This window comes from Meleagris gallopavo, chromosome 2, assembly GCF_905368555.1.
Source record: "Meleagris gallopavo chromosome 2, MGAL_WU_HG_1.1, whole genome shotgun sequence".
NCBI classification, from domain to species: domain Eukaryota; kingdom Metazoa; phylum Chordata; class Aves; order Galliformes; family Phasianidae; genus Meleagris; species Meleagris gallopavo.
Genome location: NC_139405.1, coordinates 44427767 through 44446317, shown reverse-complemented (window position 1 = coordinate 44446317; position 18551 = coordinate 44427767). Strand labels below are relative to the sequence as shown.

At 40.1% G+C, this 18551-nt stretch overlaps 1 protein-coding gene across 1 annotated transcript in view; it reads right to left on the bottom strand.

The window, feature by feature from the left end:
* Positions 1-3738: 3738 nt before the first annotated feature.
* PRKN (parkin RBR E3 ubiquitin protein ligase) overlaps positions 3739-18551 on the bottom strand; it is a 681807-nt gene continuing 666994 nt past the window's right edge. The window contains exons 11-12 of the mRNA XM_085216933.1: positions 9795-9912; positions 3739-4959 (exon numbers count right to left, since the gene is read on the bottom strand). Of these exons, the coding sequence (XP_085073059.1) occupies positions 4850-4959; positions 9795-9912 (228 nt within the window). The 3' untranslated portion in view covers positions 3739-4849. The remainder of the gene's footprint in view (positions 4960-9794; positions 9913-18551) is intronic.

Here is an 18551-nt window from a genome sequence, read left to right as displayed (position 1 = left end):
GAGTAGAGGATCACCTTCCTCACTCTGCTAGTCACACTTCTTTTGACATAGCCTTGCATCTGGCTGGCTTTCAGGGCTGCGATGGCACATTGCTGGCTCATGTCCAGTTTCCCATCCACCCGTACCTCCCAAGTCCTTTCTGGCAGAGCTATGCTCAATTCTTTCATCTCCCAGCTTGTGCTGACAGTGGGGATTGCCTTGAACCAGGCGTTAGGCCTTGCACTTGGATTTGTTGAATCTCATGAGGTTCTCCTGCACCCAGTGCTCAGTCTGCCTAGGTCTCTTTGGATGATGTCCATTGGGAGTGCTGACCACACCCTACAGCTAGGGGTTTCAATATTGCCCACTGCTCAAGCCTGTCTAGGTCTCTCAGGATGGCATCCCATCCTTCAGGTATGTCAACCACATCACATTTTGGTGTCATCTGCAAACTTGCCAAGGGTGCACCTGATCAGAGTGTCAATCTCATTGGTGAAGATATTAAGGAGCACAAGACCTAGTACTGACCCTTGAGGGTCACCGCTTGTCACCATCTTCATCTGAACACTGAGCCACTGACCATCATTCTCTGGGTACGATCTTATAACCAGTTCCTCATCCACTGACCAGCCCACCCATCAAAACGATATACTTCCAGGGTGTTAAGATCCACTAGGTTTTCCAGGAAAGACTAGCCATGTTGGTTGCTAAGAATCACCTCCCTCTCTTTCATGTGCCTTAGCACAGCTTCCAGGAGGATCAGTTCCATGACCTTCCCCAGCACAGAGCTGAGAATGACAGGTTGGTAGTTCCCTGGGTCATCATTTCTATTCTTCTTAAAAAAAAAAAAGTGATTTAGAAATGGGTGAAATTGCTAAAGGACTGCCAGGACAAGCAGACGCAAGGTTTCCTTCTGTTGGCTGCCTTGGTCCAGAGCTTGCTTTTTCAGGCTTTGCTGTTGCTTGAAGAGGAACTGAAAGAAGCACGTGAATTTTGCTGCTTGGGAACAAAATCTCGTTTTAAAGAATCAGACCAAAACTCTCCATTGCTTTGTAGGTTATTCATATGCAAGAGGCAAAACTCAATACTTAATTGTTCTTTGAGAGTGTGACTTTTACAATAGTGGTATAATGTTTCTTCTAAAGTGCCACTTACTGATTTCTTTTTAAAGTTTACATTTTAAAATGAAATTAGTTGGATTGTAGTCGGCAAAAAGGTAAGGGCAGACATGCAAAACATATTTTAGTCAGTCACGGCTCCTAAAATATTATTTATGCTAAGCTTTGAGATATGCTTTGTCCTTAGGGAGCCAAGATGTTACATATTTTCTTCTTAATCTACTCAGTCTTCAGATTTCACTGCCAGCTGGAACTGAGTATTAGACATTTTCTGTATTGTTATAGAGCTGAATTATTACAGAGATAATTATAATTGAATATTTCAGCATATATTCTGTACTTAATCCATTTAACACACATTAAATGGAGCTCAGGTTGCAGTATCAGGAACAAGTCTCTAATTGTATTAATCTAAAAGATGAAGAAGGTTTGAGGTGAAGCAACTTCAATTAGCAAAGGCAAACTTAGACATAAAAAGATGCAGACTTCTTTTTTCGCTTTATATCACTGTAATGAATCATCTTCTTTCAACATTAAATTTCAGTGTTTCCAGAGTACATTGCTAGTGGCAAACACAAACCCACAAGCTCTTGAAACTTCTGCTTCTGCTTATGCCCTCAGTCTGTCTCTTGCTTTGTGCTTGAGTCCTGTTTCCCTTCTTCACCCTGCGGCTGACAGGAGTACTTCCAGAGGCATGAATGCCCAGTCAAAGGGAGCATTTACTAGGCAAATGAATGCTGGCAAAAAAAATAACAGTTTGTAAGTTTTAAGAAAAGGGCCCCTCCATCTCCCCACTCCTCTGTAATAATGACAGAACATGGGGAATACCCACAGTCCCATTTGTACATCTGGAGCTGCACTCAGTCCTTGGCAGGAATTTTTCCATCATACCTCTGCCGTGACCAAATGTGCCTGAAATTTACTATGACCCCCATCCACATGCACAGCAGGTCTACATCTAAACCTCTGAGGCTATCAAAAGAACTGACAGCTAAAGCTGGGTGGGAGTAATCCCACCCTTTCTGCTCAAAGCTGAAATTAGAGTAACAGACTGTAGAGACACCCAAGTCTTGGTTTGTTCTGTTTCACTTTGGTTTAAACCACAGTTTCAGTAAGTTTTAAATCAAACATTTTACATTCTTTAAAGGTATTTTTCCATGCAGAATAAAAAAGAAGGAAGAAGTGTAGGAAATTTTAGGTCCACTTCACACATTTCTGTAGGCATTCTAGCATTCTTACTGTGTCAGCAGAGCATTAATTTTATTTTTTCATGCCCTCTACCTTGTGAAAACCATGAATCTTACTGTAAACAGAAGTGAGGTACAGATGGCTGTACCATCTCAAACTGTGTGTATACAGATACAGATATGTATATATTAATACAGTGAAGATCAGGATGTGTTCTACCAAAATCTGCAGAAGCCACAGGTTTTTTTTTGGCAAGTGAGTGTCATATGGTTGCAAACTGAGAATCTGGACTGTGTGAAGAAGTCTTACGTGGCAAGGGGCTATAAAGTCACACTCTAAAAGTGAATAATACTGAGTCAATGCCTTTATTCTGTACTCCTTTATTCTCTTTTCTTGCCCTTGCTTATGTCTTTGATAAATGTTCATAATCCCATCTTCTGATGAATTCTTCCCAAGAAAGAGATCTTTCTGTTGTAGCCTTATGACTCATGCTCAGTCATGCCCTGCCCAAACCAGAAAGTAATATAGAAACTGACCTATATGGTCCCTTGACTTCAATGGACCTTGATCCAGGAGTTTGTGTTATAGATATCTACATTAAAATATTAACTTGTTATGGACAGCTCTAACTCAGTGAAAATGAGTAGATAGACAAGTTTTTCTATCTCTGTAAAAAGGGCACTAAGCAAAAATGGGAAAGAGATCCAGACTTTTCCCATGTAACTTAGAATAAAAGTAAAATTATTCATGGAGATTTTTCCCAGGCCTGCTGGTAAAAAGCCATAAAATGATAAAATAGACCCAGGTGAAGGAAATCAAATAAGGAAATCATCAAAGCTAACAGTAAAATATCCTCATTAAGATAATGTACTTAAATGAAGTACATCGCATCATTCTATTGCACTCCTGTGCTCTAATGAAACCATTTCTGCACACATTTTAGTTCACTGCTACTAAAAAGGAAAACGGCCTTTACTGGGTGGCCACGCCCTCTTTGCCACTTTCTTTCTCTCTCTCTCACAGCATTTTCTTAATTCCATCAGTTCACTCTCATTTTTGGTACCTCACCCCTTCACCCTTATTTTTTTTTCCTCAGACTTTTAAGATGATTTCCAGCTGAGACAGATGAGTACTCCACTGCTTTTAGCATTTGGGCATTCTTGTAGAGTCTGGGATTTCTTTGTAACTCATGATTGTTGCTCTGCACTGACTAATACGAGGCACACCCATATTTTCAGAAGTCTACAGTCTCACCAAACAAGCTGTTAATTCAGACTTGACACAAAAAAGTTCATGGCCCTGGAATTTATTTTCTTCTAAAAGTATTTTTAATCAAAGGGCTAGTCTCTCAGCTGGGAATCAGCTGAATTTAATCTGTCAAGGAAATGCATTATCCATTACACCCAGCATCTTTGTACTCACGTTGTATAAAAATAAATAGATACATAAGAAATGAAGTCAATTTTGACACTTTTATTTACTGTGTGCTTTTTCTCAAAATGAATTGAAGAAATCCTTACCTGACACATTGAGATGAGCAGTACCCATTTCATTTTAGATTAGGACAGCAATGTAAAGGACACGAAACAGTAAGATTGTTCACATTTGGAAATGCTATAAAGCTTTACTTATTGTATAAACATTGTAAAATAAAAGTTCCTCACTGTTTGAGCTGTGAATACGTTTTCAGAAATATAACCATATTCTGATTCAATTTAGATTGATAATGAAGGGAATACCCAAGAAGGCTCATCCTGCTTCCCCTTGCTACATCCAAAGTATAGCTGTAAGCACAAAAAAAAGGAAACCCTAGGAATTTAGCTTCTGCAACACTTAATCATATCCAATCACCTCTGCAACACTTGTGGTTAGAGCTCAAACTGGATACATCCTCAACTAATCTATGAGGTAACATAGTCTGTGTGATATAGGCAGATTTCATGCTGTGTGTTACAAATACACAAGCACAAAACTGACATAAAGCTGGCTATTTCTATGAGAATTTGGTTTGAAAGCAAGAACCCTATAGTAAACCTGTTCAGAAGGAACCCTGAGTAAACACTGAACAGCCAGTGTCTTTCATCTGCTAAAAAGCTATTAAGCTGTTAAGAAACACATTCTTAAAATCAAAAATTGTACTGACTGAGCAAAGGAATTGGTGCTGGGACTCCCCACCATAGCCCCTGATACACCTGCTGCTCTCTTGCAGGAGTCAGGGATTTCTGACTAGAAATATCAAGCGAGTTCCTCATGGTAAACCTGTCTCTCTGTGCTGACAGGCTGCATATATTCAGAAAGGTGAAAGATATCCCTCTTTTACCACAGTGAGTAAGTCTGTCCATTAAAACAATTTCTCTTTTTACTTAGTGGATTTAAAACCCTTGGCATGCCTTCAGTGTGAGTTTATTATGATTTCATAGGCAAGCAAGCAAAGAAACAACAAACTGAGCTAACTTCTGAACATCTCTGAAACCACTGGGAGTTTAAGCAAGGAGTTCAGAATGTGACCCTGATGAAAGTCAGTTGCAGCAGCAATGCCAGCTAGCCCCTGGGCCATTGCGCTATCAGTCAAACCAGTGATTGCCCATGCAGGTTCTGTTCCACTCCAGGCCACAGTTCCAGCACCACTCAAACCTGCACTGAGGTCGAGGACATTTCATGTGCATGCAGCCACCTGCAAAACAGCAAAATAATGGTTTTGGTACTTGGAAAACACTTACTGATATTAATCAGCTATTAACAGTTTTAGAATCAACTTTTGTTGGCATTCAATTACTAACCAAGGAAAACAGTAAAAGAGAAATAAAAACCTGAAGACTGCTTCTCCTCAGCTTTCTAAATCTCGTTACTCCCTCTCCTATTAGGATGCAACATGCTGGTGATGTTTGAGGGACTGCAGAAGTAGGAACTGTAGTACTGTCTGACATTTGGAGAGATCGTACAAGGGACACAGAACAGAATGGCTCTAAAAAAACACTCATGGAGGTGTCTGCTCCAGAGTAATCTATGCTAGTACAGTCATGAGCCGAAAGTTAAACTAAAGTTTATATTTTTTAAAATTTTGATTCAACGTTGGAGGGATTTGCAAAGAGTAAATCAGGAGACAGATTTTAATGGCTGACTGCCGATTATATAAAAATGGCATTAGTAATTTAAGTCGACTTGACCTTCTTAATATTTGAAGCAGTCTTTTGATCACATCAATGTTTCCTTTGTGTTAGGTTTCTTACTTGCCCATACTGTGAGAGCAGCTTTAATCTCTCTGCTCACAGCCTTGATGATATGTTTAGTTTGTAATATATAAAACATTAACTTTGTCAAAGGTCATTAAAAAAATGTGCTTCAAATGGAAACTGTGTTGCTCACCACACAAAGAAATCTCTTGTATAATTCAAACAGAACGAAAACCACGCAGTAAGAAGTGCTGAAATGTCATCTCAGCTTGACTCCAGATAGTGATAGGATGTACAAGCAGTGTGTGTTTCCTACTGTACGACCTGCTACCCTTACAAAACCTTTCTCATAAATGCCACTCCAGAAGGTAGAAACAACAGACACAAGAACTGATCTGTTAAAATAGGCCAATCTGCTTCATTTGTCAGAGGGAGAAAACTAGCTGTGATGGCAATGTCTATTCATCATACCAAACATTTTGTATTTATGTAAGAGATGCAATTCACTGGAATTTTCTATCTTATTTAAATGTAAGTGTACTGATGGCCAGCCTCCACAATACATTTTACTTGAAGTTTAGAGTGAATCCCCTCTTACAATTCATATTAAGCCACCACTGGATGAAATGCATCTCAATCCTGATGCAGGAACTAGAGTCTAACAGGCACTCTGTGTCAAGCATGTGTTCTACCTGCTAAGCTACCTCAGTCAAGTTCTCTGCTATACAGGTGCTGAGATAAGCAGTAAGTGTGCAGAGTGCCTCAAGCAGTGTGGACCACAGCTCTGTGAGAACAGCAGTCCTCTGAGAGACACAGATGTGTAATTAAACTCACTCAGACTGACAACAGAGCTGTGGGACAGTGCTTTGCTCTTTCATGTTGGCTCTGCAGAAAAGTTACTGGCACTTAGAAGGATTCTACAATGCCTGTAGAAATACAGGCTCTTGTAGAAAAGTTATGGGCATAAAGAAATACAGCATTGCCACTGCTCCTTGAAAAAAAAGGGCCACTGAAACCTTTGGGGAGGGAAAGCAGAATTATTCTCTTGTGTGGAGTCAGAGCGCTCCTCCCAAATGAGGACTGCTAGCAGATTTCTGCACATAATCACCAGCCTCTTGACACCAGCTGTACTCAGGGAGATGCAAAGTGTTCCTTTCAGTCAGCCCAGAAGCTGGAATGTGCAGTACCTTTTATCAAAGAGGAAAGGAGGCATTGCATTTTTCAAGCTGTGTGCCTTAATTTACGGGAACCACTGAGGTGGGAAGGCACTGGGAAGACACAGGAGCTCAGGGAATTTTAGAGCCACTCAGGGCAGCTGGGCTGACAGTTCATTGTACTGGATTTTTTCAGCATGGCCTGAAGGCTACCTGACTACAGATAAGACTAAGCTGTTCTGCACAATGATCCTCCACAGAATGCCTTCTGCAAGCATGATTTTTACCAGAACACTTGTACACCTTTCTCAACCAGTTCTAGACAGCCAATGGAACCATGGCCTCGCAGCAGCCAGGCCCACTGAGGACCTCCTGTGTTTCTGTGCTTTCAGAGAAGCAAGGAGACTACTGCAGTTCCCAGGAAGTCTTGTCAGTTTGACTTCTCAAGGACATTAATCATTTTTGTTCATACTTGTTAACAAGTTTTCACTAACAAGCAGGCACAAGTTTGGTTTGTAAGCGGTGGTTTGAAAATCTGTCATTTGTGCATGACTACAACTTCTTGGGGAGTACAACTAAACTAAATGCTGAGATACTGTTCTCTTTTGAAAATTTGTTATTTAAAATTGGTGTATATTTTGAGAGAATGCAATTAACAAAGATATTTTGTTAGAAGACATTAGGTGCCTCTTTATCATCTGACTCAGTGAAACATATCAATATCATCACCACGGTATTGTTACATGTGAAACAACGGGCTGCCAGCAGTTTACAAATGTCAGTCTGGAAGCTGGAACATGCAGTACCCATTATCAGAGAAGACAACAAGCACTGCATCTTTCAATCCTCATGCCTTAATTCAAAGAATCACTGAGGTGGGAAGGGACCTTGGGAGATGATCCAACTCAACCTCCTTCTGCTCACAGAAGGGTCAACTAAAGCAGGCTGCTCAGAGTTATGCCCAGTCAGGCTTTGAATGTTTCTTAGAATAGAGACTCCACAGCCAGTCTGTGCAGCCTGTCCTAGTCTTTTTCCATCCTCATGGTGAAAAGCGTTTTCATATACATTTTATCATTGCATTTGGATTTGGGCTCATTGCCTCTTGTCCTTTCACTCCACACTACTGAGAGGAATCTGACTGTGTTCTTTACCACTCTCATCAGGTACTTATGCACACTGGTAAGATTGCCCTCAGCCTTCAGGATGAATAGACCCAACTCTCACAGCTTCTCATGACATGCTCCTTCCTCTAAATTAATCGCCTCTGTAGCCCCTTCACTGGCCTTGCTCTGCTATATCCACTTGTTAAACGGGGAGCTCAGAACTGGATCTTCTACTCCAGACATGTTTCATCAGAGTTGAATAGAGTAGAAAGATCACCTCCTGTGACTTGATGGCTATGCTCCTCCTCATGTAGTCCAGGATACAGTTGCCTTTCTTTGCTGCAAAGGCACTGCTGGCTCATGCTCAGCTTGTATACCAAGACATTCAGGTCCTTTTCTGTAAAGCTTTCCAGCCAGTTGGTCCCCAGCTTGTACTGGTGAATGGAGTTATTTCTCCCCAGGCTCAGGACCTTTGCAGTTACCTTTGTTGAAATTCATGGGGTTCTACTCAGCACATTTTCCAGCCTGTCAAGGTCCTTCTGAATGGCAGCATTACCAACTGGTTCCAGTACACTGAAATATTCCTAGCTTGCTTCTGTGTCATTGGCATTTTGCATTATGAGGCACTTTCTGTCACGGGTCAGGCCGTAAGCAAGGAAAGGTCTGTTCCTGCTTACAATCTGTTTTAAATAATTATTTTCTTTCAGGGAAAAAAAATATAATGGCCTTTGTTTTTTATTTTTTGATACACTGGTGGATTTTATAAGCAATTTCCCTAGTTGGAATTATATAATTATATCATAGTGTCAAATAGGGATATTCTATTTATGATGTGTTACAACTGCCTATAAATTAACAATGAAGTTACACAGTGTAGGAGAAAGTAAAGCTCCCAGCACTGCTTCCAGTCTAACCAGAAGGTTTTTCATTTGTGTATTCATATACCATAAGTATGAACAGTCACAATTTCTGTCTATTTGTAACCCAGTTCAACCTTCTGGCTTTCCAGCTCATTTTATAAGCCTGTAAATAACTTTTCTGACCTACTCCTCTGTTCTCTCTCTTTTGCTGCCTACTTTGCTCACTACACTTTGCCAAATCTTATCTCCCCTTCCCACTTCTGAATTCATGCTTTCAATCCTTCTGCTCCTTGTGCTTGAAATCTCCCACTTTCCATCTGCCAGCTACCTTCTTTTTTTTCCTCATACCCCAGATTTCAGGATTTTGTCCTATTTCTACCTCAGTAATATTTCCATAGTATTACTGCTTCAAATGTTTTCTCCTTACAGTTTGCAGTGTTTCATTTAGCATTTTCAAAGTCTCATTTGTATAACTGATGCTGCAAAATGGAGAAGAAATCTCTATACGCAATATTCATACAATACTTAGGTATTTTGATTTTAAGGTATTTTGATTAATTCACCTTAATACAATTAAATCTCGGAACAGCACATTCTACAAAGTGTAGCCTATTTGCTTTTCCTGTTCCCTGCTTTTACCAATCCACTACTAATAGATTACTTTTCACCCTACAGGGAAGACACTGACCAGTGTAAGCAGTTTGTCAGGACTCACATTTTTTCCTCAGACTCGATCTTCTACTGCGGGCATTTCAATGGGTCGAGTTTCATTTCATTTCAACTCAGCCGTATACTGTCTAGACATCTATACCTGATCTAATTCTCCTAAATTCCACTTTCAGATGTGAATATTCTGGACCTCATCAGACTTGTGCTTTGTTTCAGTGTGAGATGAGTTTTGCTCTGTAAATGTCTACTTTTTCCATTCCAAAATGTATACAACTAACTGGGCATTCAGTCATATTAATGCTACAGCCAGTGCAGCATTTTCCTTGTCTATCACATACATGAGTGTTTTGTGAGGCTTAGTCAGTGGCTTCAGAACTAAGTGACTGCTTTCAAGATAACCTAGATAAAGTGGCAGAGAGAACATTCAAGCTTTGTGCCTTTCCTCTCTTGTCATAATAGCATGCATATGCGCGCATGCTCATTCATACATATATATGTTGTAACATTAATTCTACATGACAGTTAAGTACCAGTTATTTAACAAACTTACCATTTTTCTCCACTGGAATATGGCAGTTGGGGCATGGCTTGGTTGTTTTCTTGATTGTTTCTTTAGATGCCTCTTCCCACCGGGCTTGCATGGCTGCATTTTCATCAACTATATATCCCTGCAAAGAGAAACAATTTACACATGAGTGCAAGCTGCATTTTGTATTTTGAAGCAAAAATTCTGCGCCTCTCACAGATTGTTTTCCCGTGGTGGGCACAGCACATACATTGGGTTGGAGCACAGGCTGCCCTCCCTGCTCAGGCTGCAGGAGCTTGAGCCACCTGGGGGAGATTCTGCAGCCAGGTAGAGATTAGGGGCATCCTCCAAATCCCTGCCCAAGCAGCTGCACAGGAGGGCACAGTGGGCACTGGGACGTGATGCAGAGGCACCCAGGCAAGTAAAGCAAAATGTGAAGCTTGGAATCAGGTGAATCCAGCTGAGAACTGACATTTTATACAGGTTTGATATTTGCTTCAGGGGTTAAATCTCTTTTCACAAGAAATGCAAAACACCAAGGCAATGCAATACCTCCAAGCAAGGTTCCTAGAATAAAGCTGTTTTTTTTTTTTTTCCATAATAAAGCATATTCCTTTGTTTCTGTGACAGAGATTTCATTCAAATATAATCTTGTGCACATGTGTAAGGCTTCATAAACTACAGAGAAGAACACAAAGGGAAAGTAACAAAGTCCTGGTGAATAATGAAAGCAGCATCTCCCCAGCTAGAACAACACAGACAGAAAAAGTCATCATGAATAGGGCTGTAAAAGGGACTCCTGTGTTTGTCCTATTTATGAGTGGGATAAAATTACATAATCCACACAAGTGTCCTACTTGGCAATCTCCTACCTAGAATGATAAGACAAGGACAAAAGAGATGGCAGTGCCCTGGGTAATTTCTATCATACAGGATTGGAAATGATGTTCGAAAGTAAACATTGTGTTTTGGTTCCAGCCTTGAAAAGCTGCTGTATCTGCTCATACTGTGTTTTTTGCTTTTCAAGTATGTGGAAAAACAATGACCTTACACTAAATTATATCCTTCATAAAAATTGTTACAGCTTCTTCGTGTTTCTGCCTTCTAGATAACTACAGACCACTCTGTGAATCAACTTGTATTGCATTTATGTGAATTTCTAAGATACTTATTTCTAACAAGTCAGGAAAAAGAAATTGGTCCAACTTTGAAACATGTGATATGACTTTAACTCTGACTGATTTCTACTGAGCTGCTACGGTAAAACACATGACTTTTTGCAGTGTCAGTGAGCAACATGTAGTTGGTTACTTCTTGGCTGGAGTCACCCAAGTTCAGATGGAATAACAAAGAGCAACATCTCAAGAACACTCATCTCATGGTCACTCCATCATGCATCTAAAACTATCAGCCTCTTTTAATCAGAAAACCTTGAAAATGTTTTTATGCTCTCATTTCCTTTGAATTCCTTCCAATTTTATTACTTGATTCAGTCACCTGAGCCCTTTAAACCCTTCTACTGATCCTCACTATTCTCCCATTTGCCAGTATTTCTGATGCAGAGGCAACAAAAGCGAACAAATTTGTCTCAGCTCTATCCTAGAAATGATTTTTACTTTTACCTCTCTGCTTCTGAGTGTGGAGTTAGGCTCTGCACGCTGCTGGGTTATTCAGCAGCATGGCAAATGGTGACATCTGTTGAACGGTGCATTAGGAACTTCTGGGAAATAGAAAATGCAACTCAGGCTAATAGCAAAGAACATAATTTATACTGATCTCACAGCACTTTGATCTTTAAAGAAGGGTGATTTTAGCAAGAGATCTGAGCTAACACAGAGGGGCCTGAACAGAAGGTGTGGAGGGTAGGAATAGCAGTGGGGCCTCAGTTTGCACGGTGACAGAAGGGAGAGGATATTAATATCATCTGATTGCAACAGTGATTAATTATTTAGAATCCATAAATATAAGATGAAAATTGCTATCGCAGCAAAAAACAGAGTAATAGCTATAAGAAAGACCAGATGCAATTTTAATTTTTGTATTCAACTCAGAAGAGCTCCACAGTGGCTCCATTTTTTCCCAAATAGTCACAATCCAAATGATATGATTCAGGACTTAGAGATATATTTTTTCCACATCTTCATGACTTTATTGTGCCATAATAGCAAATGACATTGAGGCAAAATTTCACACACCAGATCGCTAATTGGATTTGTATAAAGATATTTGACCTCAGTTCTAAAAGCAAAGACAAACTTTGGAACACTCAGAAATAATTAAAATAAACAAGTGCAAACTGCATATACACAATTCACTGAGAAAGAAAAAATTGATGACAACAGGAGAGTGAATTATTATATTAATGTTTTCCTTTGCAAAACCTCTGGCATGAAATAGATTCAGCAGCATTTTATTTCCAGGCCATTAGAGCTGAAACATCCCTCTTATGCCTAGTATTGCTGAATGCTGAGTTAAAAAACTTCCTGCTGCAGGAAGCAAATGCAGAAAAATGGTACATTGATAGGACTCTCTCTAATTCATTAAAAAAATCATACCTCCCAGATCTACAAGACTCTAGTGTTCGTGTGCTTTAGATAGTGCTCCACATACAGTGACTGCAAGCATGTGTACTTATCTTCATTTTCTCCTCAAATAATAAAGGAAAAATTATATGGCAGTTCTCCGTTAGCAATATCTATTTGTATCACCTTTGTTCACCCTAAGCTAGCAGACCTCACCTTGACAATGGGATAGTAATAGACCAGAGCTTTCAGCCAGAGGTGGTTCGCACATGCCTGGGCTTGGATTGGAAGCTCTGCAGTACTCTAGGTATGCACCACATGGGACGGGAGACTTTGCTACACTTGTGACGCAGTATGCTCCAGTTCCCCAGTTATTATAGGGTATTTGTCAGAGCATTACTGAAAAGCTACTAGATTCCATCCATTCCACTTTGTGATTTTTTTTCGATTCCAAATTGTTCCGCATATGATGACAAGGAGCAAATACTCATAAATAACAGGAAGCTCCAGATGAGCTGTTGCAAGCATTTTTCAGCCTCCCTTCTTCAATACCTCTTAGTGAGATGGTGAAAGCATTCACCTTGCTATCTCTGGGTCACACTGAAGGATGAAGATTTAATTCTGTTCTGTTCCTATGCTGAGTCTTTTGGAAAAACCAAGAGGGATAAAAAGACCACAGAGACTGCTGAGCCCCACACAACATTACAGGAAAACATGTACATGTAAAGTTCTTCATGCAGTTAACCTACATCAAGCAGTACAGGCACAGAAAGCATGCTCAAACAGAAACAAAGCACCCTGCTTTAAGGTAGCAGCTCATATGGGTAATGGGGCACATGCCACCTTGTCAGTAGAATTACGTAAAGCAATTGAAGTCAGCAACTAAACAGTACCATCCAGAGTAAAAACATGTATGGAACAACTTGTTAAAAAACATCAGAAACTTTAGATACATAACGTTAAATTCAGATGCTACCGTATTGTCTTATATAAGCACTCTTCTTTTACAACCATACTTAATTTGCGTAGTACAGATAACATCTGAAAATTGAAAGCCTATGGTTCAAAATAAATATGAAGCTGTAAACACCATGTTGTGCTCAGCTTCGGTGAATGTAGTTGCTGGACTCCTGCTTGTTTGCTGTTGCTGTTTATTTCTACTCTGATACGCAAAAGAGCTGGTCTTGCAGTATTTTAAAAATGTATCCATAGCAGTTTCCTTTTCATTAGAAATACTTTTCCTTCTGTTCGTTCCATAATATTTATATTAACACTGCCTATAATTATTTTGGGCTAGAGCACCAAGCAAAAGCAGACTCATCTTTTGAAATCTGGTCTGCAGGGGTCGGTGACAACCTAACTTCAATTTCTTTTGTTTTCTCAGCTTTTACTGGGCTGTCTTATGAACATGTTTGCATGAAGTAATCTCTTGTCATGTTTACTGATGTTTTTTTATTTAAGTTCTGGGATAAAATAGCATGCATATAGGATACCAGATAGGCTAGAGGAGCTTTGAAAAAAATTGAGTAAATTAAGAGACAAAAATCTTGTAAAGAGAGGTGTACTCATCTATGGGACTAGTGCTCTTATCTAGAAAAAGACTTCGACTAATCAAAACACTAAAATGGTAACTGGAAAGATATCCATCAATGCAGTTATGTTTCATTCACAGGAAAAATAGTGTCAGTACTACTCAGGTCCGGCTACACTCACATCAAGCAGCTTTATGTGAGTCAATTGGCCTGATGTAGCTAGGGAACTCTAATGCAAAAAAGAGCTGGTCTGTGATGGCAGCAAGTAGCTAAAATCCAAGTTCCATGTTATACACGGGGTATTGTGTTTGATATGAGATGAAAGAGATTTTTACTAAATAAAACTAGAGAGTTCCAGTTTGGTGACAATGCACATCAAGATTCTCACACTGCATACTGGGGATGTTCATATCAGAAGATTTATTTAATACAAAACTCAAGCAGCTAGTGGATACTGAATGAGTATTCTAAAGCAGACATCTAGTCTAATACAGGTCATTTCCATGTAACTGTTTTGCACCAGTGGAAGGAAGAATATGCTTTTTCCCATAAGTGGCAACACAGCTGCAACGGACCGTCAGTTTAACCTCTTAAACAAAAGCAGCTTGTCACATCTTTTTAATTTACTCTGGCCCAAAATACGAAAGCTAAATTCTGTCTATATAGTTCCCATCTATTCCTCATAAGACAGGAAGTCAAGATCTACTCTCAGATTTCTTCCAGTGCACCTTTATTTTTAACATAAGAATTCATTTTACAGCATATTTCCGGGTTATAGTTATTTTTCTTGTCCCTTTAATTAGTCATCTGTGAGTTAAAGTGTCCTGTGCCTGACACTGGGAGTGCACCAATTACTGAATCCAAGCCTCAGTTTCTTTTCCCAATGTGTAAGATACCTAAGAAATTGAGCTACATGTACCATTTTTGTACAGCCATGTTTTATTTAACTTTTTAAATTTATCTGATGGGAAAAAAAATCAATAGTCTAATTATAGATGTTCCAGATTTCATACTGTGACTCGAGACTCATTGAAAGATATTTTGTATGAAGCACTTCTCGAGTAGCCTTTTCTTTCACTAAAATGCAGTGAAACAATTCATATTTTTGAGGTCAGTATTTACCATTTAGCATTGCAATTTAATTTCCCCTTTTTTTCCAGTAGAAAAAGGAGCTTACACAAATGGGCCCATGTGAACCTAATGAGATTCAACAAAACTAACAACAAGGTTTTGCACTTGGGTCAGGGAACTGTCAGGTTTGTATACAGGCTGGGAGAAGAACTCCTTGACAGTAGACCTGCTGCAAAGCTCTGCTGAGCCATCAGTGTGCTCTTGCAGCCCAGAAGGCCAACAGTATCCTGGGCTGCATCAGCAGATGGGTGGCAAGCTGGGAGAGGGAGGTGACTGTCCCACTCTGCTCTGCCATTGTGAGGTCCCATCTGGAGTACTGCGTCCAGGCCTGCCCCCACCTCTTGAGAGGAAGGATGTGAACTGTTGGAGCGCGTTCAGAGGAGGGCCATGAAGATGATCAGAGAGCTGGAGCACTCTATGATGAAAAGTTGAGGGAGTTGGGATTGTTTAGCTTGAAGACTACAGGGAGACCTCATTAAGGCCTTCCAATATTTAAAGAGAGATTATAAACAGGAGGGAAATCAACTTTTTACACAAGTAAATAGTGATAGGAAAAGGGAGAATGATTTTAAACTAAAGGAAAGGAGATTTAGATCAGATGTTGAAATGTCAGGGAAGTTTTTCACTAAGTAGGCGGTGAGGCACTAGAACAAGCTGCCCACAAAGGTTGAGGATGCCCCATCCCAGGAAGTGTTCTAGATCAGGTTGGATGGTGCCCTGATCTAGTACTTAATCTAGCAATTGACAGCCCTGCCTGTGACAGGGGGTTTGGAACCTGATGATATTTTGAGGTCTCTTCCAACCCAAGCCATTCTATAATTCTATGATACTGCATGCTTCTCATTTTAACTCTTGGCCATCACACACCATTTCGAATACCACATCTTTTGTCTTCTACTGTTCTAAAAGCAGTATGGAAAGTTTGCTGTAATAGTGAATAAACAATTGCGTAAGTGATATTTGTAGTATTCTACAGCAAAAACACAAAACATCAATAACCAAGAGCTGATTCAGAAGTCACATACCCATGGAGTCTAATGTAATACATGTTTTCCCTACCAATTCACCCTTCACTGAATTTTCAAAGAAAAAATTTACTACTTTAAAATAATACATAGGTTGCTCTGCAAGTAACGCCTCCTATTTATTTCCATCAAAATTACAACAGATACAAAAAGCACATCGACACTACTTGCTTGAGCAAATTCTCAGCCACAAAAACTATTCTTCAACATAGTCACTATTGTTAGCCATGCATTTTTCACCAGCAATGAACAAGAGCCAGCATGCCTCACTTGCAAAAATCTGCACGAGTGACAGTGACCCACTGTCTCTACTGCTGCTACTGAAATGCACTACGCACTGCCTCACTGTGCTCACATTCACTTACAATACTGTAAGAAATACATTGCATTAAACCTATTTTCATGAAGTGTTAGCTTAATATTTAGTATTTTACCATTACAGTGATTCAGCTAAGGATTTTCTGTGAGTGCCTTTGTTTGCAAATTCTACATTAGAATTAAATTTTGAAATAGCTCCTGTTTACAGTGAGCCAATATGTTTTTCTGCATAACTACAGAGAACTGCCACCTACACAGAGACCAGCCTTCACAATTCTTTGTGCATGCTGGAAATCTACAGCAAAAACATCACAAGAGATAAGACAGATGTTCAGTGATTGGGAAGGGAAATCTAGCAAGACACAGCTGAGTATTTTATACCACCTACTGGCAATTTAAAGATCTGCATACATGAGGCAATGGGAGGAAACAAAGCGTGGTTCACTTCCAACCCAAGTGAGATGGGAGGCTTTCCAGGAACAACAACAAAAAAAACTTCAGCAAAGTGCCAGATGATGTTACAGGCTTTCCTGGATGTTAGTGCGCTTGGGTATGTTTTCATGCTACACCTGTGCAAGCACAGAGCCACTAAGAGCACTTCTGAGAAGTTATCAGATGGCTCTGCTTCAGAGCTTATCACTTGCTTGAAGGTGTATGACCGAGCTAGGTCTGAATCCTGCAACTGCAGTCAGGATCCAGGTAGCATGTACTGATGAACTGGATCAGATCTGGAAAAAAATGTACTTCCAAGCTGCTACTTCAACTGCATCTCAGTTGAGGAACTGAACTAATTGTGGTTTGTCCTGAGAGGCTCCTGGGCTGACAGGAGTTCTAGGTAAGTCATATACTGCCAGTACAAGAAAAACAGTTGACATCTGGATCCTGCAACAACTGTTGGTGCATAGTAAAAATTGGGACCCAAGCAACAAGCAACTGAGGTTTGGTTCGAAAAAGGCAGGTCTGGGGACTAGAAGTCTAGTAGGTCAGTCAGGCAGGACTTGCTCTTAGTGAAGCCATGCTGGTTAGCTTGTATGATCCCTCTCTCTTCTATGTACCTTAGCATAGCTCCATGGTCTTTTCCTGCATGGAGGTGAGGCTGACAGGTCAGAATCTGGGTTGTCCTTTCTACCCTTCTTAAAAATGGGTGCTCTGTTACCTTTTTTCCAGTCACCAGGGACCTCATCCAACTGCCATGACTTTTTAAGTATCATTGAGAGTGGACTGGTGACTACATCAGCTAATTTACTTAGCAGTCTGAAAGGCATGTCATCCAGACCTATACACTTACGAATGTTCAGGTTCTGTAGACGAACTTGATGTTTGCTTACAGTGGGATGGACATTGCTTCCCTAGTCCTCACCCTCCGACCCATGTGCTTGAGGGGTGTATGAAGAGCAGTTGTCAGTGAAGAATGAGGCAAAAAAAGTTGTTGAATAAGTCCTACATAACACCAGAGAAACATCAGAAACTTTGCGTATCCATAATTTTAACTATCACAGAATCATAGAATGGCTTAGGTTGAAGGTGACCTTAAAGATTATCAATTTCCAGCCCCTCTATTGCAGGCAGGGCTGCCAACCACCAGATCAGGCTGTCCAGGGCCTCACCCAATCTGGCCCTGAATGCCTCCAGTGATGGGCAACCTATTCCAGCATCTCACCATCCTCTGAGAAAAAAATTTCTTCTTAATGTCTAACTTAGATTTCTTCCCTTTTAGTTTAAAACCATTCCCCTTGTCCTATCACTATTTACATGTGTAAAAAGTTGATTTCCCTCTTGTTTATAATCTTCCTTTAAATGCTGGAAGGCCATAGTGATGGACCCTTGGGGGTCACCACTTGTGACAGAACCGTTGACAACAACCCTCTGGCTAAGACCATCCAACCAATTATTTATCCACCTAATAGCCCAGCCTTCAAATCCATATCTCTCTAATTTAGAGATAAGGATGTTGTGGGAGACCATGTCAAAGGCCTTGCATAAGTCCAGGTAGACTAAATTTGAACGGTAAGTCCCGCTGTTATTGTAAATGGACTAAAAATAGTTCTTTGATTAGCTTGTTAATATTTTGATAAGACTGACAATAAAATCTTGACTTTGCACACGTAGTGAACCTAATCTAAAATGAGCACCTTCAGTGGGGAGCAAGATTTTTTCTGTTTAAGAAAATGGCAGACAATCACACAACCCATTCTATAACTTATGTAACGGCAAATGTTAATTTGTAGCTGCATCAACACCTAAATATTTATG